Source organism: Carassius carassius, chromosome 11, assembly GCF_963082965.1.
Source record: "Carassius carassius chromosome 11, fCarCar2.1, whole genome shotgun sequence".
Classification (NCBI taxonomy): domain Eukaryota; kingdom Metazoa; phylum Chordata; class Actinopteri; order Cypriniformes; family Cyprinidae; genus Carassius; species Carassius carassius.
In genome coordinates this window covers 12332018-12359685 of record NC_081765.1, presented here as the reverse complement: position 1 = coordinate 12359685, position 27668 = coordinate 12332018, and the positions used below count along the sequence as shown (strand labels likewise).

The 27668-nt window shown below is 37.4% G+C and overlaps 3 protein-coding genes across 4 annotated transcripts; all 3 read right to left on the bottom strand.

Moving 5' to 3' along the window:
* Positions 1-403: 403 nt before the first annotated feature.
* On the bottom strand, positions 404-23040 carry LOC132152772 (tubulin monoglutamylase TTLL4-like). Of its 2 annotated transcripts, XM_059561647.1 has the most exons (17): positions 22924-23040; positions 22782-22836; positions 17409-17527; positions 17142-17252; positions 13671-13747; positions 13304-13498; positions 13143-13225; positions 12935-13063; positions 12713-12835; positions 12461-12559; positions 12214-12348; positions 11308-11445; positions 9196-9292; positions 6613-6823; positions 6460-6530; positions 1075-1124; positions 404-984 (listed from the first exon to the last, which is right to left on the bottom strand). In XM_059561647.1, the coding sequence occupies exons 1-17, from the start codon at positions 23012-23014 to the stop codon at positions 810-812; spliced, it is 1959 nt and encodes a 652-aa protein (XP_059417630.1). In that variant the 5' UTR covers positions 23015-23040; the 3' UTR covers positions 404-809. The 2 variants fall into 2 exon arrangements, with proteins under 2 accessions (XP_059417630.1, XP_059417631.1); XM_059561648.1 differs by lacking the exons at positions 22782-22836; positions 22924-23040 and adding an exon at positions 21226-21382.
* LOC132152773 (zinc finger BED domain-containing protein 4-like) lies at positions 18286-19691 on the bottom strand. Its single transcript, XM_059561649.1, has 2 exons — positions 19116-19691; positions 18286-18992 (listed from the first exon to the last, which is right to left on the bottom strand). Exons 1-2 carry the CDS (start codon positions 19539-19541, stop codon positions 18552-18554), a joined length of 867 nt encoding a protein of 288 aa, XP_059417632.1. The 5' UTR covers positions 19542-19691; the 3' UTR covers positions 18286-18551.
* Positions 23041-23604: 564 nt separating the features above from the next.
* Positions 23605-27422, bottom strand: LOC132152578 (uncharacterized). Its single transcript, XM_059561330.1, has 2 exons — positions 27301-27422; positions 23605-24802 (listed from the first exon to the last, which is right to left on the bottom strand). Exon 2 carries the CDS (start codon positions 24721-24723, stop codon positions 23605-23607), a length of 1119 nt encoding a protein of 372 aa, XP_059417313.1. The 5' UTR covers positions 24724-24802; positions 27301-27422.
* Between the last annotated feature and the right edge of the window lie 246 nt (positions 27423-27668).

Genomic DNA, 27668 nt, shown 5'->3' with positions numbered 1-27668 from the left:
TGACCCCTGGTTGAGAACAACTGATGTACACTGTGTTTGCTAAGAGCACTTGCAAAAATATAACTGACAGTGTGTTTACTTCTGTAATCAGTGCTCAAAAGTAACTACACTTAAGGCAATCTGTCCCATGAGACATTATTTCTGTAAACTATCCATGTGGTTGAAATACCAATCAGCCAAGTAGTTGTTGCATAAAACAGTTGATATCCTCAAAATAACCACAATCACAAGTGTGATTAAGATCCAGAGATCAACTCTTACTACTCAACTCACTTTTGAAGAGCTAATAAAAAATGGTTGTGAAAGAATAAAATGGTCATATTTCAAATAGCAATATTAATTTTAAAAACCATAACAAGAGCATGTTGTCTCCCTTCAGCAGGGCATGCAAAAAGACGTATGATTAAAAGACATATGACAGTGATTTTTATTTTTACAATAGTATCTCTTTTCCAAACTTCACATTTCATCCCACGTCTAAAATAATCAGCCCAACAGATGTCTGTACTATGCACAGACCTGTGATGTAAACAAACCAGAAGTATCTATAGGCTCATATGGAAACAAAATCAAAACCCCAAACAGGAAGTGCTTATTCCTCCTGCCACCCACATGCACTGTGTATTTACACCTGTATGTGTGGTCCAGCAACAAAATACTAATTCAAAATACGGCAGTTAACACTCATCCATTTGGCCAGTTATTTCATTAAGTCAGTTTTTCAGTCTTATCTCCCTCCAAAAGCAGAACTCTAGGAGCTATGCACACAGTTTGGAAGCTCTGAATGTCTAGGGTTTCTGGAGTGAAGCTCAAGGGTCATCATGAGAAGGCAGGCTGTCACTGGCCAGGCTGGAGCTGGAGGTGGGACTGGGGCTCAGGCTAATGGTGCTCAGTAAACTCATGTCTGGAAGACTCGTAGTGACTGACTGAACCTCACGATCAGAGTCCTCATCCTCAGCATCAGACCTCTGACTGACCAGCACACTGAGGAAAAACAGACAGAGGGACATGAAGCAAGTTAGATGTAAGTTGTACAAAAGAACATGTGAGATGGGTGAAGGTGTGTACACATACCCAGAACTAGTCATCTGAGATCTATGTCCATGATACGACTTGGAAGACCACTATGAATAGAAGCACAAGCATAAAGAAAATAAACTAACAATAAAATCATTAAATTATCTTCAACAAGGTTCACACAATCAATGGATATCAATCAATGAATTTACAGCATCCATCCATCCATCCATCCTTCCCACAGAGATCGCTGGGAAAGATATCCATTTGTGTATTTTTTAAAGGGGGTGTACAATGGTGTTTTGTGTTTTCAAAACACCAACACCAGTTTTTCAAAGTGTTAAAGAGATGGATTCTCATGCTAAACACGGCCAAAGTTTTAAAAAATAATTTAGAACAATGACTGAGAATTTCTGTGCCGAAAATCTTCCGGGTTGGTACAAGTTTCAGCTGTTTTTTTCGATCGTGGATCTAATGACGTAGACGAGAACGGAAGTCCTTATATGAGCATTTCTTTTGAAAAGCACGTCCAAGTCGACACTGGATTTGCACATCGTTTGCTATTAAAACATGGAGCCGTCACTGTGATAAAAGACCCCATTCATGTATGTACAATTGCATCAGATTTCTGTATTTTGTTGGAAATCAGCACATAAGTGAATATATGTTAATGGAAACAACCCGAAACAACAGCATTATAGCTTTGCTCATGGCACGCCTACAGGAGCTCTGCTTTTTCCGGAGAGAATCGGAAAGCTGTATTTTTCTTTTATAAATGTGATAAAACTAAAGACTTTTTGGAAATATGAAGGATACAGTACTACAGTCGTGGCCAAAAGTTTTGAGAATAACATAAATATTAGTTTTCAAAAAGTTTGCTGCTAAACTGCTTTTAGATCTTTGTTTCAGTTGTTTCTGTGATGTACTGAAATATAATTACAAGCACTTCATACGTTTCAAAGGCTTTTATCAACAATTACATGACATTTATGCAAAGAGTCAGTATTTGCAGTGTTGGCCCTTCTTTTTCAGGACCTCTGCAATTCGACTGGGCATGCTCTCAATCAACTTCTGGGCCAAATCCTGACTGATAGCAACCCATTCTTGCATTATCACTTCTTGGAGTTTGTCAGAATTAGTGGGTTTTTGTTTGTCCACCCGCCTCTTGAGAATTGACCACAAGTTCTCAATGGGATTAAGATCTGGGGAGTTTCCAGGCCATGGACCCAAAATTTCAACATTCTGGTTCCCGAGCCACTTAGTTATCACTTTTGCCTTATGGTACGGTGCTCCATCGTGCTGGAAAATGCATTGTTCTTCACCAAACTGTTGTTGGATTGTTGGAAGAAGTTGCTGTTGGAGGGTGTTTTGGTACCATTCTTTATTCATGGCTGTGTTTTTGGGCAGAATTGTGAGTAAGCCCACTCCCTTGGATGAGAAGCAACCCCACACATGAATGGTGTCAGGATGCTTTACTGTTGGCCTGACACAGGACTGATGGTAGCGCTCACCTTTTCTTCTCCGGACAAGCCTTTTTCCAGATGCCCCAAACACTCGGAAAGGGGCTTCATCTGAGAATATGACTTTGCCCCAGTCCTCAGCAGTCCATTCACTAAACTTTCTGCAGAAGATCAATCTGTCCCTGATGTTTTTTTTGGAGAGAAGTGGCTTCTTTGCTGCCCTTCTTGACACCAGGCCATCTTCCAAAAGTCTTGGCCTCACTGTGCGTGCAGATGCGCTCACACCTTCCTGCTGCCATTCCTGAGCAAGCTCTGCACTCGTGGCACTCCGATCCCGCAGCTGAATCGTCTTTAGGAGACGATCCTGGCGCTTGCTGGACTTTCTTGAAAGCCCTGAAGCCTTCTTTACAAGAATTGAACCTCTTTCCTTGAAGTTCTTGATGATCCTATAAATTGTTGATTTAGGTGCAATCTTAGTAGCCACAATATCCTTGACTGTGAAGCCATTTTTATGCAACGCAATGATGGATGCACGTGTTTCTTTGCAGGTCAACATGGTTAACAATGGAAGAACAATGACTTCAAGCATCACCCTCCTTTTAACATGTCAAGTCTGCCATTCTAACCCAATCAGCCTGAAATAATGATCTCCAGCCTTGTGTTCATCAACATTGTCACCTGAGTTAACAAGGCGATTACTGAAATGATCTCAGCAGGTCCTTTAATGACAGCAATGAAATGCAGTGGAAAGGTTTTTTTGGGATTAAGTTAATTTTCATGGCAAAGAAGGACTATGCAATTCATCTGATCACTCTTCATAACATTCTGGAGTATATGCAAATTGCTATTAAAAAAACTTAAGCAGCAACTTTTCCAATTTCCAATATTTATGTAATTCTCAAAACTTTTGACCACGACTGTACTCTATAGGTACTCAAGATTAACATGAGATTAGGTGAAACTGTGTATGTTATGTACCCTTTAATGTCAGGTATCATTATATTGAACTGTTAGGTTACAAAATATTTTAAATTATTACTACTGTGATTAATAACTATTCCTATTGTGATGTTATTTTTATTATTACTGTAAAAATGCCTTTTCCACCCCACCTCTCCCAGGACTGGAAACAATTAAAATGCCAACATTTCCAGGTATGGAACATTGCTTGAAATATAAAATCAATATAAAATCAAAATAGACCCAATTTTACTTTATCAAATGTCTTTGATCTTACTATGCACATCAGTGCATGTTATTTTAAAGAAATACAATTATTTTAATTAAAACTTTGTCTGTATAATTGTTTCTAATCATGCTGCAGTAATTGTTATTGGGCTCGGTGCACTAGATGGCGCCGGTGAGCTTTGGCGACGCGAGTGTGTGCATACTTCTGGTCTTGCGACGCTCGCATTTACTGTAAGGGAAACTTACATACGAAACTTGGCTAGATGGATATCATTAATGTTTTCAAATGGATAAATAACATGATAAAACATCCTCCCTACGTTGTTGCGTACCTCTGTGTGTTTGTGTGTGTGTGTATATATATATATACATATATACATATACATATATATACATATACATACATATACATATATATGCATACACACACACACACACACACACACATACATATATATATATATATATATATACATATATATATACATATATATATATACATATATATATATATATATACATATATACATATATATATATATATACACATATATACATATATATACATATATACATGTGTATATATATATATATATATATATACACATATATATATATACACATATATACATGTATATATACATATACACATATACATGTATATATATATATACATATACACATATATACATGTATATATACATATACACATATACATGTATATATATATATATATATATATATATATATATACACATATATACATGTATATATATATACACATATATACATGTATATATATATATACATATATAAATACATTATATATATATATATATATATATATATATAAACAGGGCTGGGAAGGTTACTTTTAAAATGTATTTTACTACAGATTACAAAATACAAGCTTTAAAAAGTAATCCGTATTGATTTCGTTAGATTACTCAAGTTTAGTAACTTAATCTAAATACTTTAGAACACTTTGAAATACTTAAGCTTTGTAACACAAAGGAACATATTAACTTGATGTCTTGTTTTTATGCTTTCCGACATCTACCGGCCATAAGATTTGTTTACTTTGCTTTTTATTTTTAACAACATCAATTTTCAACAGAATTTCTATGAACAACAAAATTTTTTTTATGTAATTGAAATCTTCCAATCAATAGAAATTCAATTTAAATACAATGAATGGGATTCCATGCCGTTTTCATGCTCGTATCTGATAGAGCGTTTGGACACGGAAGCGGTGACACATAACGTCAGACTTAACAAGCGAATATAATAATGCACAGGAGATTTCTTTCTCCACTGTATAAGTTCACTTAAGACATAACCAACTGTGTTTACGAGAATACTTGCAGAGAAAATAATTTTGAAATAATTTTTTGGGTATGTGTTCATTCAGAAGCTAAGATACGTGAAAGAGGAATCCAGTTCTGTGTACGCACATTGTCTGAAACCCTGCTCTCAGCGTGTGCTTTGAACGAGTGCACGCAAGCTCCGAATGTGAGCAAATGGTTTAAAACGCTTGAATCGGCAAGATTTAGAAACAAGTGCAAAAGATCCGTTTAATCCCTTCAAGCGAGTGAACAACGTGAATCAAGTTAGGAATTTTACATCACTATTCAAGATAACCCGTTTGGCAGAGTGGTGATATATTTTGGAGCCTGACTGAACAATACAGGCTTGAGATTTTGCGAGCCCTGCACCTCAGATCTATCCAGTTTGTGAACCATTGGTTTCCACAGTAGTTTTGTTAAACAAGTGTAAGGTTGGGGGTTCGATTCCCCAGGAACACATGATAGGTAAAAATTGATAGCCTGAATGCACTAAGTTTCTTTGGATAAAAGAGTCTGCTAAATGCATAAATATTTAATATATTTAATCTTATTTCATGCATGATACGTATGGATCTGTTAACAATGCAAAGTGTGACTTCTAGGAGAATTTTTGTGTTGTGATGATGAGCATGTGTGCACGCTCACTAGTTACTACAAATAAATGAACAGGCTGCTGCACGCACTTATTTTGTTTGAACTGTTTACTTGTATATCAAAATAATAAATGACATCTAAATAAAAGTAATCACGGGTAATCTAAAATACTTTTCAGATGTAACTGTAATCTGATTACCCCTTATTTAAAAATTATAACGAAAAACAGTTACACACATTTTTTATTTTAAATAAATAAATAAATAAATAAATAAATATAAATATATATATATATATATATATATATATATATATATATATATATATATATATTTTTTTTTTTTTTAGTTGTGCTTTTTCCATTTTTATTTATATATATATCCATGTAGTTTTTAATAATTTTTATTCCTGTTTTAGTTATTTTAGAACATCAAGTAACACTAAGTGAAAGAGAGAAATTTTATCTTGGCAACTTATGTTTTTTTAATATTTCATGTAACATTTTATTTCAAATAATGAATAGAAAAACGGAGATTCACATACAAGATCCAGGCCAAAAAATACACATCAATTTATTAGACAAGCGTTTAAAAATAAATAAATAAATTCTGATCTGCACACAAACGGAAATCTGCACACATCAAGATTCAGGTCAAAAACCTCATCAATTTATTATATAGAGGCCATAATCTCGACTTTATCTTGGTGTGTGCAGATCTTCTTTTTTCTATTTTTACCTGTTTTTGGATCTACACACTTGAAGGGGTTTACTGTTTTTTCCTAGTGTTTCCTAATGTTTTTTGCAACTATATAAGCAGCTACTGTGGTAGAGTGGCATTCTCATAAGTACTTACGTGATGAACAGAATCTGCCAGGTTCCCCAGGTGCACCCTCTTCTCACACAAATCCCTCAGTAGATTGATACCTAAAAGTATGGAAAGAGTCAAAATGGACAGCTACACTAACCAGGTCAGAGTTACAGGCTATAGCACAGTGCAAACACACACCTTGGCTCCTGTTGAGCCAGTATTTCTGTTCCCATTGGTTTAGGAGGATGTTGAGGTAGCGTGGTTGCTCAAAGAAACGGAGGTAACGGGAGGAAGCATGAGAGGGAAAAACTCGCTCAAAATCTCCTTTACGACTTAACTCATCCTCAGTTTCTGCCAGCACATGCACATCATCAGGTGTCAGCACATCCAGAACTGTAGCACAGAAATCCTGCACACAAAAATCATGTTTCATTCAAATGTGTGTGGAACTGGGGAAATGCAGTCAATACTATTATCAGTAACTAACAACTTGGACAATGAGTTATTGTTATTTCCATTCTGTGGTAAAAAAAACCTTCAAAGTGACGAATGATTTGTTGGAATCGAACAAAAAAAAAAAAAAAAAAAAAAAAAAAAAAAAAAAAATTAAGACTAAGCTACACCAGTTTGAAGTTGATAGTCAGCAAAGTCAATTTTGAGAAACATATAGTTTTCTGAAGGTTCCAAAACAAAAATCACCTAGCATCCATACCTTAAAATCTCTGGAAATATCACCAAATATAGCATACACCAATCTATAGGAAAAATATATGATTTTTTTTTCTTCTGTGACACCAAAATGCTCCACGTGGGGTGTTTTGACCAATCACAGATGATTTTATTGTGACAAGAGGTGTGAATCTTCACCTGCCTCACGATTACATTTCAGAGGGTAACGATTAGACTATAAAATGATTCTCGATGCATCTGTTCCTCCAAATCTTTTCTTAATAATAATTACTATATTTATCAATATATTTTTGTTATTTCATTTTATGTATATGTTATTAAGAACAAAGATGCAAATAATCAGTATAACAAATATGACAAAGAAATAATTATTTAAAAGTGCTTTCTTCATTTTACATCAAAACAGAATTAATCAAGCATGCCTTTAGTGTATTCATAACAAATAAAGAAGTTCAACCGAGAGCACTGAGTGATCCCCTCTCTCTTTTAGTGTTTGATTAACATAACAGGGGTCATGAACTGCATTTTTAAAAAATCATTTTGTACTGTTCTCCGAGGTCCACTTATAATGTAAAAAATAAATAAATAAAAATCACAGAAACCATCATAATTTAGAAGTATTAGGCTATTTTCTGTCCTGTTTTGACACCCCTCATCAGAACGCTCTGTTTGAATATGTTGTAGTTGATGGTAGACTCAGAAGAAAACGCCCGTTGCTATGATTGGCTAACAGTTGTGTGTGTTTGACAGCTACATTCTTCATAGATTAATTCTGCTGTGATTTAAGTAAAAACGCATACATTTTCAGTTCATATCAAATGATCTGAAATAACAGACAAAGCAATAGTGACCACGTAATAAAAACAGTTACACACACTTGTGTGGTGTGACGGTACTGTTGGATCTGAGATATTACACTCAGCATCGTCTCTTAGTTTTAATCTTTTTGAAATTCCTGTGTCCAATTGTGCCTTGTTTGTAAACAAAACTGTGGTAAAATTAAGTGAACAAACGACCAAGTTCTTACCGAGACGGTCTGGATCTTCAGTAAAAATTTGTGTTCATCCACTCTTTTCTAATTTTGGGATTAGAAGGAAAGCAATGCAAAGACTGTGTTTTTCCACAACTTGGCACTAAACAGCATCTTGTTGCCTTCGGAGCATCTTTATCATTTTGTTTCTGCGTAGACCTATGTTTACCTCTCTCGTTATTTACTCACTATGTGCGTGAATCAGTGGGAGGGGCTAAACAGGCAGTGATGTAGAAGCAGGTGTTGATCTTCTGCAGAGGCACTGTTTAACCACACTTTTACGTCAAAGTGGCACATTTCACAACTTGTCGTTTTGGCAGACTGACTTTAATACAAGCCGTTTTTAGACTAACTAGAAATTTTTGAGTTCTGAAACTTTTTTTTTATAGTACAACGACTTTTTACATGTCAAAAGATCAAGGGAATTTAGATTTTTCAGTTCATGAACCCTTTAATGAGAGGGACAGCCTATACATTAAGACCTACTGTAATGCACGGATATAATATAATGTTAAACATCGGATGTTTTTCCCCAACAGTAAAGAAAACGTTCAATTAAGATTTAACAAATGTTCATGCAAATACTCGGCAAGACCGATATTTTGAAATACTATAATTCTGTGTGTATGTGTACATCAGGATCGTGTTCTGGCTGAGAGGTGTCTTTGTGCATGCGTTCAGATATGCCAGTCAGCACATGTAAGATTCTTTTCGTGGCTTATCGCTCTTAACTCTTTCAACATCAATCAAGTCCCACACTTTATTTTCTCATTCTGCATGTTCCTCTCAAAACCGAAAACAAGACATAACATGCAACTTTTAAAAACAAAGAATGTAGACCACTCAGAAAACATACAAATAAAGACAATAACAATAATTGCTATGTGGAGAATTGGGATCACTAGACGAGGGCTTATTGAAAAAATTGTGTGAAAACCTTAAAAATCTTCCAACATTTACATTTTTCAATTGTTTTGCCTGTAGCTTGTAGTTAGCCCATGTGCATTCCGACTCATTTTGCCAGCATGGGTCACATATGACAAAGGGGTGTGTTTGAATACCTGGTCTCCAAAGCGCTGGCTCAGATAAAAGGCTCTCTTTACTTTCTCATCAGTTGAAATGTCTGATCGCCATCTCTCTCGTACCACTCCACATAAACTGAACAAGAGTAGAACTTCAATTAGAGGCATACAGATAGAATTAAAAAATAACAGGTAATAAATTTATGATGTACTTTTACATTGCCATTTCAAAAGTTTGGGGCTGTGTAAACTTTTTGAAATCATGTTGAAACAATTCTCTGATGTTCATGCCACGTAAACATTAGAGGTGACCGATCCAAATCCGATATTGTGCTTATTCTATTCTATGTTATTGTTGAGCCCCACACATATATTATAAAATCACCAAAACGTTTTTGTGGACATATTTCAAGTGTTCTAAAGCTGTTACATGGTTCAATGTGCGTTACAGATTAATACTGAAGTCATTATATTAAAGTTCACAAACTCATCTTTTGGCTGTGACTGTCTGTCATCCTCCATTCAGCAATCAAACAGCGTGTTGCGTTCGGTTAGTCAGAATGATGAAACTCTCTTCAAGAGCACACAATAACTGAGGTTTAAAACTGTTCAAAGAAAAGGCTCATTAAACTAACGCACAGATTTAATACACTATGTATCAATATCTTTTCCCTTTGTACTAGTGATGTCCGGTTCGCATACGAATCGTTCGATTTAACCGGTTGTTCTTCGTGAACCGGTTGAACCTGTTCGCGTCTCCAGTAAGCATTAATCCACAAATTACTTAAATTATTCACTTTAAGTCGAAATAAACCAATATCCCGGAGTAATTCATTTACTCAAACAGCACACTGACTGAATTGCTGTGAAGAGAGAACTGAAGATGAACTCGAGCCGAGCAGCTTGTGTGTTGTACTAACTGTTCTATGGAGGACTCTGGGGCTGTGCAGCCTGCACACTGTGACTCCGTGTTGTTTCAAGCTCATCATTCTGCGCACAGGATGCGCATAAGCACTTTGTGCCGCTCTGTATTGGTGCCTATAGTATTACAATGTTTTTCTGTGCAATCAATGATTATTAATATTCTTTCTATGACATGTTGCTGCCTATATTACTGTGCTATACATTTAAAAGAAACGTCTTTTAGCTTTCTATATAAATGTATAGTTTGCAAAGTAGTTTCGCTACAGCCATAATCAAAGTTACGCCTTCATTCTTTACGTAAACATTAGGGCGGTGTTATGCAAATCATTCCACACACTGACGTAGACATGTGGGGGCATGTTTAAATGAGGCGTTTTAGGAGGTTGTGGACTAAGCGGCAACCTGCCGCTCTCTCCCATGAAGCCTACACAGAAGGGACTTAAACTGTAATTCATCAACTGGACGCTAGAGGCTAGCTGCAAAAGGGAGTCAATCCCATAGACTCCCCATGTTAAAATGCCCAACTTTACAGCAGAAAAAAAACATGTTTACAGCCTGGTTAAAATTTTCTATATAGCTAATTTTACCCTTCATGACAACTGTGGGGGGGGTAAATTTTTTATAACTCATCCGTTTAAATTATATTAAGCCTTAAAGTTCTGATTAATTAAGTGCGTGGCCACTTGACTGACAGGTAGATTGCTGCTGCTTTCACGGCTGTTAAGCTAGGTGGGCGTGGCTTCAGCAACCAGCTCTTGCCTTTTTGCCCATTTATCGGGAGTGACATGTGGTGACGCACTCCCAAGATGGCGACGGCAGGCTCCACTTACTTTTGGCTTCAAAAACGCTCTTTGGTAACCTATGGGTGATGTTACGGACACTATTTCCATGTTTTTATATACAGTCTATGGCATGGACGAGTCTTTACTTTTATAAAGAATGTCTTTTTGGGTTTGAGGCTTCAGTCTTTGCAACTTTAGGGATTTTATCTATGCACAACAGCTATTAAAACTACAAAGTGAAAGGAAAACTTGAAATTGCATCATGTGACAACTAAGTTTAAAAGAACAGTATTTATTTGAAACAAATAGTTTGAACATCATTAAAGGCTTTACTGTCATTTAATGCACAAAATGCACTTAAAAAAATAAAAAATTCTTACCAACCCCACACTTCACAATTTAAGTATACACAAATTTTGAAATACAATGTAATATCAGAACTGACCTGTTGGTGGAGCTGCTGGCACTGGAATTGGATGGTGAAATGTCTTTGCTCAATGGCAACACAAAGCCAGCAAGGTTCAGCAGATCCCGTATCATCTGACCCTTGATGCTGACGTCCAGCGGTGTGTTAGAATGGAGGCTAGAGAGAGTCAGAGAGAGGAAGAGGAAACAATGTTAATGATATTTGGTGATATACACGGCAGGATTCAGTAGAACACAACAGCTTAAAAAAATTAAATTATGAAAAATAATATATAATAATAAATAACATCTTTTACAGAAACCATATCTTGAGCTTATAGGTAACTGATATTCCTGGGGACTTCTAAAAAGCAGTACTAATGACACTACTTGACAACTTATTAGTGTAAACTTATGTACCGTTTTTTCCGGACTATAAGTAGCACTTTTTTTCATAGTTTGGCTGGTTCTGCAACTTATAGTCAGGTGCGACTTATTTATCAAAATTAATTTGACATGAACCAAGAGAAAACATTACCGTCTCCAGCCGCAAGAGGGCGCTCTATGCTGCTCAGTGCTCCTGTAGTCTACACTGAAAACATAGAGCGCCCTCTCGCTGCTGTAGACGGTAATGTTTTCTCTTGGTTCTTGGTTCTAAATAAATGCGACTTATAGTCCAGTGCGACATAAATGTGTTTTTTTCCTCGTCATGACGTATTTTTGGACTGATGCGACTTACACTTAGGTGCGACTTATAGTCCGAAAAATACGGTACTAGAGTCAACTTCCTTTTTGGGACAAATAAAAACTCCTCTGGTTGTCTGACTATATAATATTACTCCCAATGTTAGTGTGATTATTTGTTCAGTAAGGGTAGTTTGACAAAGTTGCCTGACTACTGATAATTCTAAACAGCAAAAGCTGCAGGACTTCCTGTGTGCTGTACCTGGGCGAGATGTTCACCTCCAGCACCCATGGCTTCAGATTCTCATCCAGCATGATATCAAAGCCAAAAAGTTCATGACAGCTGTAGGCAGAGCGTACATGCATCTTCACCAGCGAGTTCACATATGGGTCGGACCTGCCATGGGAACAGAGATAATATATTCAGGTTCAGTTCAGAGGAACGTGAATGTGTACACATACACAAGAAGTGTCTACAATACATAAGACTACAACTGCAGGACACTTACGCGATGATGGTTTTGATGACCATATCTTTGATCTTCTCCCAAATGAGAGAGGTGCTGATACCTTGAGAGCCCAAGTACTGCCACAGTGCCTTCAAAGCCCTGCATTCAAATAAAACTACAATCATTAGACTGTATAACGCTTCTGAAGTCATTTCTAATATTTTTAGGCCATGAGTTGCCTGCTGATTAATCACAAAACCTCATATCTTAGCAGTGAAGGACCGACTCAGTGTAATATCTCTTTATTCATACCATTTATGGCCCTGACAAGCCTTATCATCGCTGTTACTCTGATATTCAGAGTTCTTCTTATTTACACTGTAGTTTGTAAGGTGCATAAACTTGTTGTTGAGAGTCTTCATTGAAGGAGAGTATCTGTGTTGAATAACAATCAGAAAATACCAATTTAAATGAGCAAGGTCCTAAGATTTGCACATTTTGTAAAACACTTTTTGTTAAATGACCTATACTTACTTGCAGCTTGCAAAACGTACTAGTCCATCATTAAAGATGTAAACTCGCAGTGGGTCGTAAGAGGTCACATACACATAGATGCGTAGATCAAACTTATTCCCACTGATGAGGTAGGGCTTGTGAAGATACCTGCAGAAATATACATCACATTGAGATCATAAACCTGTCTTAATTAGGAATCAATATGTTCCAAGGTCTTCCAACTAACTTCTGCACGAGGAGTGGTCTCTTGCGTGGCATTTGGCTCCACCTGTGAATGACCTGAATGCCAATTCCACGAGCAGATGCAGGCTAAAAGTGAGAAATGGCAGCATGTCAGTGCCGAAGGTCAGAGAGCAATTTCACAACAACTCTAGTAATGTAACGTACCGGTTTGACGATCCATTTCTGCTTGCTGCCTCCATCCTCCCAGGCCTTCCTAAGCAGCTTGATGTCCTGTGGGAGAATGAAGGAGCGTGGAAAGAAGCCAAACTCTCTTTTGCCAAAGTGTGCCTGCATCTTGGACAGGTTCCTCCAAAGTCTGTCCTTCCGGCCGATCTGAAAGGAGCCTGGAAAGTGGTTCAGCTGCCAAACAGAAATGCATTCTTGTTAATACTTAGCTGACAGATGACTCAACTTGACAGATCATTTAACGACTAACACCAGGTTAAATATGAGAAACAAATTTTGATGGATTTATTACAAAATGGTAATACACCAATGTCAAAACACCTCAACTTCTGAATCCCAATCTTACCTTCTGAAACTCTCTAATGGCCTTGAACCCTGGTGACTTCATATGGTGACCCCAACAGCCAAGCCAATCATGACTCTCTAGTGAAAAGACGAACAAATGATTAACTGCATACTAAAAGCTGGAATACGTGACATGACTCATGCACATATTTTTGCCCCTAATTGCAGTCTGGACGTGTAAACACAAAGTCAGAGCAAGTCTGCAACTCTTGGCAGTCAGAGTTGACAGACTTGAGAGACAAAAGCCTAATGTATGATGGTGCACACTCTACCAAAAATAAAAAATAAACCCTTCAGACTAAGATTCCATCCAACAGGAAGGTATTAAACGTTTGATATTTTGCAATGATTTTAAAACACATATCGGTTCTCATTTGTCATGTCGCCTAGCAATGAGGAGGATATTTTTGTGTGTTTGCATTTGGAGCGATTTTAAAGTTTGGTAGTGTGCAATCTTCATTCCTTTTGTATAGGATCCACAGTTTTTCTCTAACCATTAACAAAGTCGGCCAGTGTATGATGCCTAGGGTTTTAACCCCTTACTTGTCACTAGGGATTGACCGATATATCGGGCCGATTTTTGAGGTTTTTAGGTTTATCGGCATCGGCCGATACGTGGCTGATGCGTTCATCAATAGTTTTTTCCCGGCAATATTTATAGACAGGCGTCCACAGGCAGCTCTGTGTGGCTGGAGATTCTGCAGTTCACACTGCCCCTCCCCCACTAGCGGAGTGCTGGAAGCCTGCTCTGGTAAGTTTTAAACTTTCAAAGCATTGTTTAACTTAGCTTAGCTGAAATATTGCCATATACTTTGAAAGTGGAAACACGTTGTTCTATATGTGCGTGCAACTATAGCCAAGAAAGTTTGTGGGTCAAAATGGAAAACGCAAATGCCGAATGCCTCATCTATAAAACTGCTTGCCATTGTATTTAGGGAGCTGCAAACAGTTAATTTATAGGCTATCCGTATGCATACGGCAGCTGTTACGAACACTGGTCATAGGATTAAATAATGCAGAGTGGACGACGTTGTTCCGTGATTCCCTGGTATTTGTAGGAGTTTTATTCAGCGACCACCTGGCTGAGGTTTGGACACGCGCGTGCTCATAAAAGAAGCAACGCAGTTGCGACGCTCATGCGGTGCAGCGCGCTCGTTTGTCCAGGCGAGATGAAAACATCTCAACTTTTCAGAATGCTGCAAGTGAACGCAGGTCATATGACAAAAAACAACCCACCTTTCCATGACAACATCCAAAGCTTGGCCGAACAGCTGATCATAGCCGGACAGGGTGGGATTTTATTTCTCGTCTCCATAAATATAAGTATTTAACAATGTAGTAGTAGTGGGCTAGAAATCCTTTGCAAATACTTCCTCGTCATTGTGGAGAGCGCAGTTCATGGTTGCATAGCAACGACAGACGCTACGGGAGCGCAAGCACTTGTGAAAAGGAGAAAGCATTTTTAGAATGTGAACGGCCCCAAATTCATAATAAACTGAGAATCTGTTTGGTTTAAAAAAAAATTGTTTTGTTTAAAATGGAGATCACGATTACATATATCAGACAACTACACAGAATAACATGTTCCAGTCTATTTAAAAATATATTCATTTGAATCATTAATTCAAACACGTTTAAAAATTAATTCAGTCTCATTCATAAATTCCGGTTTAATTAATGGATTGTTTAACAGTTTTTTTTTTATGGATCGCTTGAGTCTTCTTCAAATATCGGCTCAAGAAAATCGGCAGCCCGTATCATCATCGGCTAAGGCTGATGTAAAAAAATCGGTTTCGGCACTAAATTAAAATGTATATCGGTCGATCCCTACTTTTTTTACCCCCCATTTTCAGCATGGAGACACTAACTAGATACATAATCAACATATGTTCACAAAGCTGACACTTACAATACAAAATACAAAAATGTATTAAAAAATGTTGATGTATGATATGGTTTAAGATACCTAATGAAGCTAAAGCTACAAGTCTACTAATACTTCATTTTGATTTTTCAGAATATAATCTCACAAACTGTGAATTTTATGAAACAATTTCTAAGACCATGTCATGTGTGTTTTTAGAAAAGGCTCATAAAAGGCTAATACAATTGATTTATGACCCATGTAAGCTCTTCTTTGTGCTATTATATCATGTCTGGGCCAACAAAACTCCCCCATTCATGATTCTATTGTTCTTACGAAACGAGTCTTTCACACCTCCGCCAGGTATGACACATTATTCGCATTATTCTTTTATCATTCTTTTATTTTTATTCCGCCATAATTAGCCTTTGTTCTTGGTATTTCACGGTTTATCAAGCCACATCGCTTCAATCACAGTATACTTTTACCCCATTTTTATTAAAAGCCTTATTATTAAAAATACAACAAAACATTCTTTTACAACCTTATGTGAATTATGACTAAATGCATTATGAAGAAGAAATGCACCTGCTATGTAGCTGCATTAGAGCTAACATTAGCATCAAGCTACATAAGACTATTTATGAAATTATTAGTACACTTTTACTCAACTCACTTTAAACCCCGATCGAGTGTTAGCAATAACTTCCTTTTGCAATCATGGGTGGAATTTGGTCATTTACTGTTGTAAAAATATGCTATTTATAGCCTTTTACATCGCTGCACAAGTTGTTATACACATGCCCCAAATCTCAAGAAAATCACATACCAACCATTTACTAACGTAATCATGTGTTTATTATTTAAATATTTCGTGGGTAAAGAGGTTTATCTGTGTTGTTGTGGGCAGATATCAACACGGAAGTGTACAGGAAATGAGGCGGGATATGATGCACAGTTATGATGGACAAGACACGGACGAATCAGGTCTCTATCAGTGTCAGCGCACACGGCTCACTAACAAACAGAGGCAGCGCTGGGAGCGGATAATTATCATCAGATCGCGTAAATCAGTGGAAAATGAATAGAAATTATGATTTTGTCTGAAGAAATATGAAGTAAACATCAATAAAAATATCCATATATCTCTGCAGATATGCATCTTTGGTCTATAAACCCTTATTGATGCTGTTCAGTGAATCTATGTGAACACAAATAAACCACTGCAGACGTGACTGAATATGAATGCTTGGTGAATATCTATTCTAAAAGTGACTCAGACATATTTATTATTTTGTACTCCTGACATAAATTACTAAATAAGTGTCACTGCAATGTTTTATCAAAACATTGGTCAAATATCGAAGCTAGAGTCTTTAAACGTTCAACTGATGCACAGTTTCTCCAGATCAAGTAAGAGTGTGATGTTTAACGTGCTGTGAAAGTGAAACAATAATAATAATCTGGGGCTGCTGATGATCTATGACCGCAAAGGGGTTAAAAAAAAGTTGGTGCATTCCAGCCTTAATGCAAAGCAAAAAAAAAAAAAAAGTTACCAACAGTTTTTTTTCAGCATCACTAAAAACAAAAAGGAAGTCGTTGACTCACTTTTGGTGGCTTTGAAGTGTGATCTGGAGATGGTGTTTTTCACAACATTGGGGGTGACTGTAGTTATCTTCCATTTGAGCAGCTTCCTCTGTTCAGCAGGCAACAACTCAACTGTGAAAAGAGGAAAACATTTTACAACAGACAGTCTTGAAAACACAAAGCTGTTATTTAAAAGAGAAAAATGTGTATTTAACGATCTGTTCATATTGTGAATCACATTGGTAATCAAGAACCCTGTAAAGTCAGTGTTTTTGTGTGTATGCCAACCTCTTTCACTGGCAGTGCTGAAGTACAGCGTGGAGGGCATGTGGGGGAAGAGACTGGGAACAAGTGCGGGTTTCTCCACCAGATCCCCCTCCACATCAGGACTAACGGGCTCCTCGACACTTAAAGACACAAGAAATATTAGTAGGCCCACACAGAATCTTAGAACATATTAAGAAGCACTAGTTATGGAGTACGACAATTCTAGGGCTGTTTCGAATGCCATTTTTTGAGCTTCGAAGCTTAGGTGGCAATCAATATCGAATATTCGAAGCTTCGGTGGGTGGGGCTAAATATATAATAATAGTGTCGGTTTGCATTTGTATCATCTTTCACGACTTCACGTTTCACTCTTCGGCATCGTAAATGTGTTGCGGCAGACCCAGTGGAGTGCAGTGTTGCATTTGGTGCAATATGATCAGGTGGCACACATTCTTTAAATATTAATAAACATTTAATAATCTTTTAAATAGAACAGTTTCCGGTACGCATTACACGGGCAGGTTTATGCTCCGAAAACGGACAGTGCACAAGTGATACAAAACACAAAGTCTGTTGAGAGCAAGAACTTTAATAAGGTATTAATAACGAACATTTCTTTAAAACAAATGAATCCCAAAACAGAAATTAAATTAGTAACACACAGTGATTTCAACGAACTGTAATAAATAAAGAACACGGTAGCATGCTTATAAACAGTTGAATAAGAATAAATGAATTGTTTTTAAAATGACACAAAATGTAATATCTATTACAATTAGTTTTATTCTATATAAGGGATTTATTTTGTCTTATTCTGACTTTTTGTTAATTTAAATCTTTAAAATGCGCGATGCTTTTATTGAAAGCATGTTGCGGTGTTTTTTTTAATTTATTATTATTAGCCTGCAGTTCGTTGAACTACATTCATTTATTATTCGTAAATGTAATAATTACTGACACCGTAACGGGTTGGCTATTTAAATTTAAAGTAATTGTAATAAATTTTATTCACTCCCTTATATAGAATAAACTGTAATAGGTTAAATAGAACAAGGTAATGTTAGCCTAGCTAGACAGCTCACATTTCAATGACAAAAATATTTAGGCTCTTTCAAACACTTATATAAATCGCAACCCAGTGGTTGGAAACTATTGTGAAACTACCTATACTCGTTTCATGTTGTGTGCGAGGAAGATGAGTTTGTCCACATTTTCTGGTAAAAGGGAACTTCGGGTCTTGTTGACGATGTAGCCAGCTTTTGAGAAAATGCGCTCTGATGGAGTTGAAGTGGCCGGAACGCAAAGAAGGTGTTTGGCTGCAAATGCCAGTTTAGGGTAGCGGTCACTGTTTTGCTTCCACCATGCCAGTGGGCCCGACTGTAATTTAGTAGCATCTCTCAAATACTGCTCCATCTCTGTCTTTGCGCTGTCTCCGCGTTCTTCTTCCTCTTCGTCATCAGCCTGCATCAGCATTGAAATCTCCTGCTGTTTTTTTTTGGCGGGTGGTGGTGGCGCATCCGTCTCCTCTTCTCCGTGGCTTGCTGACAGCTCTTCTCCCTTGCGAACGATCTGTTGCTGATGCAGATGTTCAGCTAGTCTGACAACCTAAACAAATAGCATTTTCTTAGTCTAATCTATGCGTAGCGCACACAATAATCTTAGTGGCATAATCACAATACATTTTAATTATTTACTATTATATAGTAGTAATAAAAATATAAGTCTAACCTCAATGTATACCAGGTCCTTCTTCTCATCCTCAAGGAATTTAAGGTGCTTAAATCTCACGTCTAGTGCTGAAGAAAGGAGATAGATGCTGGTGGGTTCCAAATTTAACAGTTCCCATCTGCTGTCGATCTCCTTGACAAGGGTATTCTTCATTTCTCTGATGGCAGGGCTGTCATCCTCTTCTGGTGACAGGTGGCGTTTCTTCAGGTTAAAGAGCATTGGCACTGTTGCCGACAACGACAAGTTTGCCTCCTGTGATAGTAGTTCTGTGAGTGTGAGCAGGGGCCCAAGTAATTCTGATGTCTCTTGTGCCAGTTTCCACTGGTCTCCTGTCAAGTCAAGGGTGCGATTTCCTTTCTTAGTGATGCTGGGATCTGACAAAACAGCTGTCACTGGCCATCGCTGCTCCACCAGTCGGTTAAGCATTTCATACGTAGAGTTCCAACGAGTAGCAACATCTTGAATGAGTTTGTGTTGTACAACGTTCTGCTGCGTTTGTTTCTCTTTCAAAGCAGCTGTAGCCTTGGCACTTTTTTTGAAGTGCCCTACGAGATTCCTGGCAGCTGAAACTGTGCGACGGATTCGGTCCAGTTTCAGAGCTTCATTTATGCATAGTTGCAGCGTGTGTCCTGAGCAGCAGACCCCTTGAACGGTTCCCCATTTCTCCGGTTCTTTATTCAGCGTCTCGGTGCACAGCTTCATATTGCTGGCATTGTCGTGAACAACGGCTATTCGCTTGTAATTTGGAATTGCGAATGCATCTGCCGCGTCTCCAAGCTGTTGTGCAATGTTGACTCCTGTATGGCTTGACTCAAATGCTTTGGTTTCCAAAACGAAGGCAGAGAGTTCCCACTCCTGAGTTATAAAGTGACAGGTGACAGCCATATACGCCTCCATACTCACGGAAGTCCAGATGTCCGTTGTGAAACTTAAGGCCGTAGCTTTTTCAACGAGAGCATAAATTTGGCCTCGCAGATCGCTGTATTTAAGAGACAGGGTGTTTGAAATACTGGAACGGTTTGGGACAGTGTAGTCTGGCTCCATTATCTTCATTAATTTTCTGAAGCCTTCGCCTTCAACTACATTAACGGGCCTCATATCCATAGCGACAAACTCCACTATGGCATCTGTTATCTCTCTCTTTCTTTTCTCTGTTAACGGTTTTCGGAATTGCAGGATCTGCTGTGAAGTTTTGGGTTTTGTTGAGCATGTTGATGGCTGCGATACCTGTGGATGTACCTATAAACAAATTATTATTAGCCTGTGCTGCTGTATGTTTTTAAATAGTGTCGTATTTGCAATTAGCCTATTTATCATAGCAAATTAAGCGCATAAAAGCAGTTTTTTTTTTTGTTTGTTTTTTTTTTGCCGCGTGCTACTTACAGAACTCAGGTGATTTTTCAAACTTGTGGTGCTGTTGTGGTAGGCCAGTTTCAAATCGCATATTTGACACACTGCCTTTGTCTTGTCATCCTCACTTAATTTAAAGTGCTCCCAAACAGCTGAGGTCTTGGGCATTTTGTACCTATTCAGTATGAGATGAAATAAATCACTACGTTCGCCAACGGGCGGTTCAAGCATGAGTGAGAATGAGTCCGCGACGGAAGTCACGTGTTGAAAAAAAAAAAAAAGAATATTCGAATCTCAAAACTGAAAATCGAATGCCACCCCACCGAACGAATATTCGAATATTCGATTATTCTAGTACAGCCCTAGACAATTCTTTAACATCTTAACACTTGTATGTTCAACTTTTGGGCTAATTTGCTGCCAGGAATAGTGCAGTATTCTCAGCACTGTTAAACACACAATTGCCAAAAAAAAAAAAAAAAAAGAAAAATCACAGAAAATTGCAACTCTATCTGACAAAGTACCTTAAGTGAAATAAGATAAGAAAATTGGAAAGACTCCCCACAATCCAATTTTTTATTATTTAGGCAAAATACAAAATACTAATATAAAGATTCTTATACTGTCAACAGCCAGCTTCCTCATATACAAGTAAACCAATTCAGATAGAGAATTCAGTAAGAAACTTAGAAAAAAATTATATTAAAATTTAAAGTTGTCAACTTAATCAGTGGAAGGATACAGTAAAAAAATTACTCACGTGACAGTCATTTAGAAATGCTGAGGTTGATTCAAAATAGTAAATCACACTGAACTGCAGTGAGTGTGAAGTTACACTCAACATGGCCCTTTACTTTGAAACCAGAAAACACCTACTACAAACAAACCCATTAGCTGGACGTCACTTCATGACAATGCCTCCACAGGCCTGTTACAATTCACTACTCATTTTCCTGTAATAGAGGGATAGTTCTACTTCTATCACACAAGAACAATTGTGGGAGCTTTCTACAGGCCTCTGGCTTTAAAGCTTTTCTCTGACAGCAACCACTAGAACAAACAAGAAACCGTCAGGTCTTCCTCTGTGTGTCGGTCATCACCATGGCAAAGTCAGGTGACTAGAGGAGAAACATGCATAAGACCCTCTTCCACTGTAATCTAGCCTACATAGTCAGCCTTACTTTGCACTCTAAATCTCTGCGTCAAAAGTAGATCACCAGCAACCAGCACAAAGCCAGGATTAGCTAAGAGAAAGAGATCTTTGAATCAGCAAAAAGATAAAAATGGGGATTTGCTAAATACAATAGCTGAACTGTGGGAAAAGTGTGTATAGGGAATGTTTTGAAATTTTTTTTCTTTTGAGTTAAAACAATCAACTTTATATAGACTACACTGTTAATGACCCCAAATGTTTATATTACAGTGTATAGTTTTTTTATTTTATTTTTTTATAACTCAAAAAGGGCAAAAATGTATCAAAAGATTTTTTTCTATTCATAAAATCTTCAAAAATCCTGAAAATAAAAATAAAACAATAAAATTAACCAGCAAAACTGTTTTCAACATAAAACATGTATGCCAAACATACATATTAGAAGGACTTTAGAAGGATCATGTGACCCTGAAGACTGCAGTAACGGCTGCTGAGAATTGAGCGTTGCATCACAGAAATACATTACTAAAATATCAGTAAATGAGAGAGAAGAAAAAAACAAAAAAAACTCAAACTTAATTTTTTTTTTTACTAATATTTCAAAATATTGCTCTTTACTGTATTTTTTGATCAAATAAATGCAGCCTTGGTGAAAAATATATAGGGGTGTGTGAACAAAAAACAACAACAACAAAAAAAAGCACCTTTCTTTCTGCAGTCAAGGTCAGCATGTTTTGAAAGACATTGAGGTAGAGAAGAGACAAGTGAATGCTTAGGGGGAGAGTACATACATTTTATGGGATATGAAGCGTAAGATAAACAAGTAGTATCCATTTTCAGTGAAAGGAAATATGAGGCCTTTTAATAATTTGCTTATCCAATCAGCTGTAAGATTTCTTTCTTTCAATGATAAACCAGTACAAATGATGGTTCTAAAAATAAATACTTGCATTTAAGAAGTAACCCTTGTAGCTCACCAAAAGAGACCCCACCAAGGCTTGTGATTAAAACCTTGCTTAAGTTTAACTAATTAGTGTCCTGACTTCATTTTACAGGTGTATTTCCACCACATTTTTTAAGAAAGATAGTTAATAAAACACAATGTAAAACAGTGAAATTCATCCTGGAGTACTACATTTCTCAAATATAAAAAGTCTAATTACTTGGACAAAGCTGTCATGGATGTGGTTGAGGAGTCATCACAATCATCGGAGACATCTGACGAAGAAAAAAAAAGGAATATTAGATTTTAGTTAAACATAGTCAGACCATTAATTTTTTTTTTTACTTTATACAAATACCTACTGATAAAAGGGTTCTGGCTACACTGGTTCATGTATGCTGAGGTTAAAGCAACACAAAGAAGCAGTTCTGTTACCATCATCACTGAAGTCATTCTCCAGCTTATCAGGAAGCTCCTCCTCATCACCGTCTAGCAGCACTAACTGTCTGAAGAATGAAGTACAATAAAACTTGAGAACTGAACTCCGACATGTAACTTTTACAGTGTATAAGATAATATAGACAATATCTGGGAGCTTTGAAGTTGTGTCCAAAATGCAAATAAATATTTAGTTTGAGTTTCTTTATGATTCAAACCAATCTGAATGCTCTGATTCACTAATCTGACTTAGAACAGCAAGTTATTTATAGACATACAGTACTGCATACAAGTTAGAAGTCTGAAAGATTTGTTGAAAGAAATACATACTCCTATTCAGAAAGAACCCCATTAAATTGATCAAAACTGATAATAAAGACAATTATAATTTCCACTTCAAATAAATGCTGTTCTTTGTTAAAAGAATTGACTAAACTTTTTTCAAATAGAAAACATCTTAAATAGTAATTCTTCACAACATGGCTTGTTTTACTGCATTTAATCCAATAAATGCAGCCTTGTTGAGCACAAGTGACTTCTTTCATAAACATAAAAAAAGCTTATCGACCCCAAACTTTTGAACAGAAGTATACATTCAAAAACAATTAATTGAGTAAGTGTGCACACCTCTGAATCTCATGACGATCCTCCTCCTCTTCAAGTGTCATGGGGCTGGTGTCCACCTTAGAGGCCTGACAGCATTCCTCTTTTGTGAGCTGAATGGCAGATATCTGGTTTGTCACTGTGTAAACAGACGGCGACTGAAGAGAGGCCATATTGTGGCCAGTCGCCTCTGGAATGGCACAAACACCTCCCTGCGTCTTACCATCACACAGAACAGCAGAGGGGCACTTCTCATCAGTTATATCAAAACTGAGGGCACTGTTGGTTTCCATAGGTGCAAAACAAGACTCCTCATCTTCATTAATAAGGCAGATGGATACAGTACTACCTGTGAGATGCTTTATGTTGCTCAGACCGTTGAGTGTACGGTGTCTTGCATGTACATTTTTTGGGGTGAGTTTTTGCACGACGGTGGCAGTGAACTCTGCCTCAGAGTTTATATTTGTCACTCTCTGAGGAGCTTCACCAACACCAGTCTCTTGTTTAGAGTATGAGAGCATTTTGGCATTTGGGGGCCGCACAACTCCAATGCTGTTATCCCTGAGCTTGTTGCTCGTCCAAGGCAAAGACTGATTAGTAGGCATGCTTTTCTCAATTATGACTCTTTGAGAAGACGACTTGGGTGGAGAGGGAGAAGCAGGACAGACAGACAGCTGAGGCGAAAAGGCTCTCTTTCCTAACAGCCCTGACTTGAACCGAAATGAATCAAGGTTCCAGTGGGATTGCCGGTAGCTATGGCATGCAGCGGGAGCAGCGTTAATATGTGGCAAGCTCTTAGATAAAACACTGTGTGTCCTTAAACCATTACTAGCACCATTCAAAGAACTTGCACTTGTGCTCTGTATGCGGCTGACTGTTATGGTAGGCACGTGAGGACAGGCACGTTGTGTGGGGATCCCTGAGACAGAGTAGGGCTTATCATACAGCACTTTCACATTTGGATGAGGCACTGAATCACCCACACTGCCCTGCAGTCTCTTTCTTCCAATGTTGAAGGAGCCTCGTGCATTGGGTGAATGTACTACTGCAGACTTGGCTTGGATGACGAGGGCTGACCGTGATGCCCCATTCCTTTTGTCTTCAGCTCCACTGGAGGCCATTAATTGCCATCTCACACCCCCCTGGTATGGGCTCAGGCAAACACATAAGTGAGGAACCGAAGGATAGGAGGGGATACAACTGTAAAACACAGAGAGAAATAATACCAGCAATTTATGAAATGCTTACTGTGGCATTTTAATACCATTTTGCGATCACCATCATTTAATAATCGGATATGGCCAAACATTTGGTATTCTTGATGCTGCTTTGCTGGGATCCATTACACACCGTTTAAAAAGTTAGATTTGGTCTGCCTCACTGGTCTAACAGTGATTGTCATTGTCAAAATTAAGATGGCCAATGAAATCCAATAAGGCGGGCTTTACAGTTCCCAGAGGCCAATCATGAATTACAACACATTACTTCATGTCAAATACTTAATGTGAAAGAGTGTGAAAAGTAGCTAACATTTTTGTGAAATCTGGCCATTTTAAAATTATTTTTTCACTGTAATTGAACATATAGGCTATCATCATTTACAAAACTGATGTAATTAATAACTAAATGTGATGAAACATGAAGCATCAACAGAAGGGTAAAATCAACCAGAGATCTCCAGCTCCAATTTTTGATATTGTCAATATTATTTCCATAGAAAGACAACAAATATAGTGATAAAAGCCAAAAAATGAAATGTCACAGATGTATATTTAATGGGTAATTCACTATTTTATAGAGGGGGTCAAAAATGACTTGACAAAATTATTTTCACCTGATATTTGGAGCCAAATTAGAGGGCTGTAAAATTGACTTTAAGAAAGCTGGCGACATTATTATTTTGTTTTTACGCAGAGTTTGGTAGGTCTAGTAGTAAAATTTGTTGACTTTAGGAATCTTTCTTTCATTATATGCCAAATATGACAGTTCAAGCTAAAAACTACAAACACGCATAGTGTAAAAATACAAAAATAGCAGATATATACGCAACCGACAGACAGGTAGAGAAAGGTATTGGAGTGATAAATTAATGTCTAACCTGATGAAAAATATTAATTTGATGTTATCCACATTATATTTCATCTGCAACAACATTGTGAGCTTTTATAATGATATGTTTGGTTATTAACTTTTAAATGCATCATTATGCAAACACATGAGCAGAGTTCTCGGCATGAAAGAACCGTGACTAGCAGATCAACGTGCCTCTTCTTTTCTCTCCAATACAGTAGGAAATTAAATTAAATTTCATGATCTGGGTCATTGTTTAACAGAAAACCACACATAATGTTTATACTGCATCTCTGTCAATCACTCTGACATTTAGTTAAATTGAATGGTCACCGTCAGTACACTGAACAGTACACTGACTGAACTGCTGTGAAGAGAGAACTGAAGATGTACACCGAGCCAAGATCTTTCATTCATTATCTGGCTCGGCTCGGTGTTCATCTTCAGTTCTCTCTTCACAGCAGTTCAGTCAGTGTACTGTTCGAGTAAATGAATTACTCCGGGATATTGGTTTGTTTTAACTCAGAGGGAGTGTCAGCCACAAAGTTAACAGCTTAAGTCATTTGTGGATTAATGCGTATTGGAGATGCGAACCGTTTAAAACGATTCAGTTCGATTTGGCGAACTGGTTCAAAAAGATCCGGTTACATCGAATGATTCGTTCGCAAACTGGATATCACAAACTGCAGTTTTGAAATCTCACAACAGACACGAAGAGAATACAATGCTGAATAAAGTCGTAGTTTTTGCTATTTTTGGACCAAAATGTATTTTCGATGCTTCAAAAAATTCTAACTGACCCTCTGATGTCACATGGACTACTTTGATGATGTTTTTCTTACCTTTCTGGACATGGACAGTATACCGTTCACACAGCTTCAATGGAGGGACTGAGAGCTCTCAGACTAAATCTAAAATATCTTAAACTGTGTTCCGAAGATGAACGGAGGCTTACGGGTTTGGAACGACATGAGGGTTATTAATGACATAATTTAGTTTTTTGGGTGAACTAACCCTTTAATATTGTGTACAAAGTACCTAGTGTTTAGTATGATAACGAACTAAAAGAGCACTTGGGATTGTGGCACTTATGAATCCCAAAATATTCTCTGTATAGGCAGCTCATCAGATTTTCAGAAACTCAAAAAAAGTTAGGCTTGATCTTTTCAGATTCATTGGTTTGAGCGCCATGATATCAGCTAAACCTTCAGCTCCCCTCTCTGTAGACATTAACACCAGGCTGTTACATGGACTATGTAATGATTAATCAATATTTGGGCTTTCATCAAGACTACACACATGAACGGAGCTTAACAGGAGACATACAGGCTGCGACACACAACCCAGTCAGCTGCCTAGCTAGACGGTGTTTCTGGAAACCATAGCCGCGTTAAATACTGCCTACGTAGGCAGCGCACTAGATCTTGAGAAGCGGCCAAAACGAGGCTAACCGTTAGCCTGTTAGCTTACCACACTATACTCTCAGCACAGAAGGATTAACAACACTTTCTCACGCCAAACACCACCAGCGTCCTCGTGTACAGGACGAACACGTTTCGTTTACCACTAACGTTTATTACAACACAAAGACTTCTGTCTGCTTCAGTAAGTGATAAAACACATCTTACCGGCTCGGGATGACAGACTAGCCTGAGTCTGGCGCGCGAGAATCCCGCCTCGTGTTTTTTCCTCGTGCTGCCTGCACTGCTGCCTGACTGACACCACACTGTCCGAATTACTGCTGCTGCACTAATTATTGAAAATCGCTTTCTGTAACTGAAAAAAATAAAATAAATAAATAAATAATAATAATTGCTGATATAAATATTAAATAACGTAAAATAAAAATCTTTAAATTAAAAAAACTAAAGCTAAACATTTTAATTAAAACTAAAGCTATATAGAACTATTGAAAAAGGAATATTACATTTACATAATAAAAAACTCATAAAAAATACTAAAACTAAAATTATAATTAAAACTGAAAATATATTAA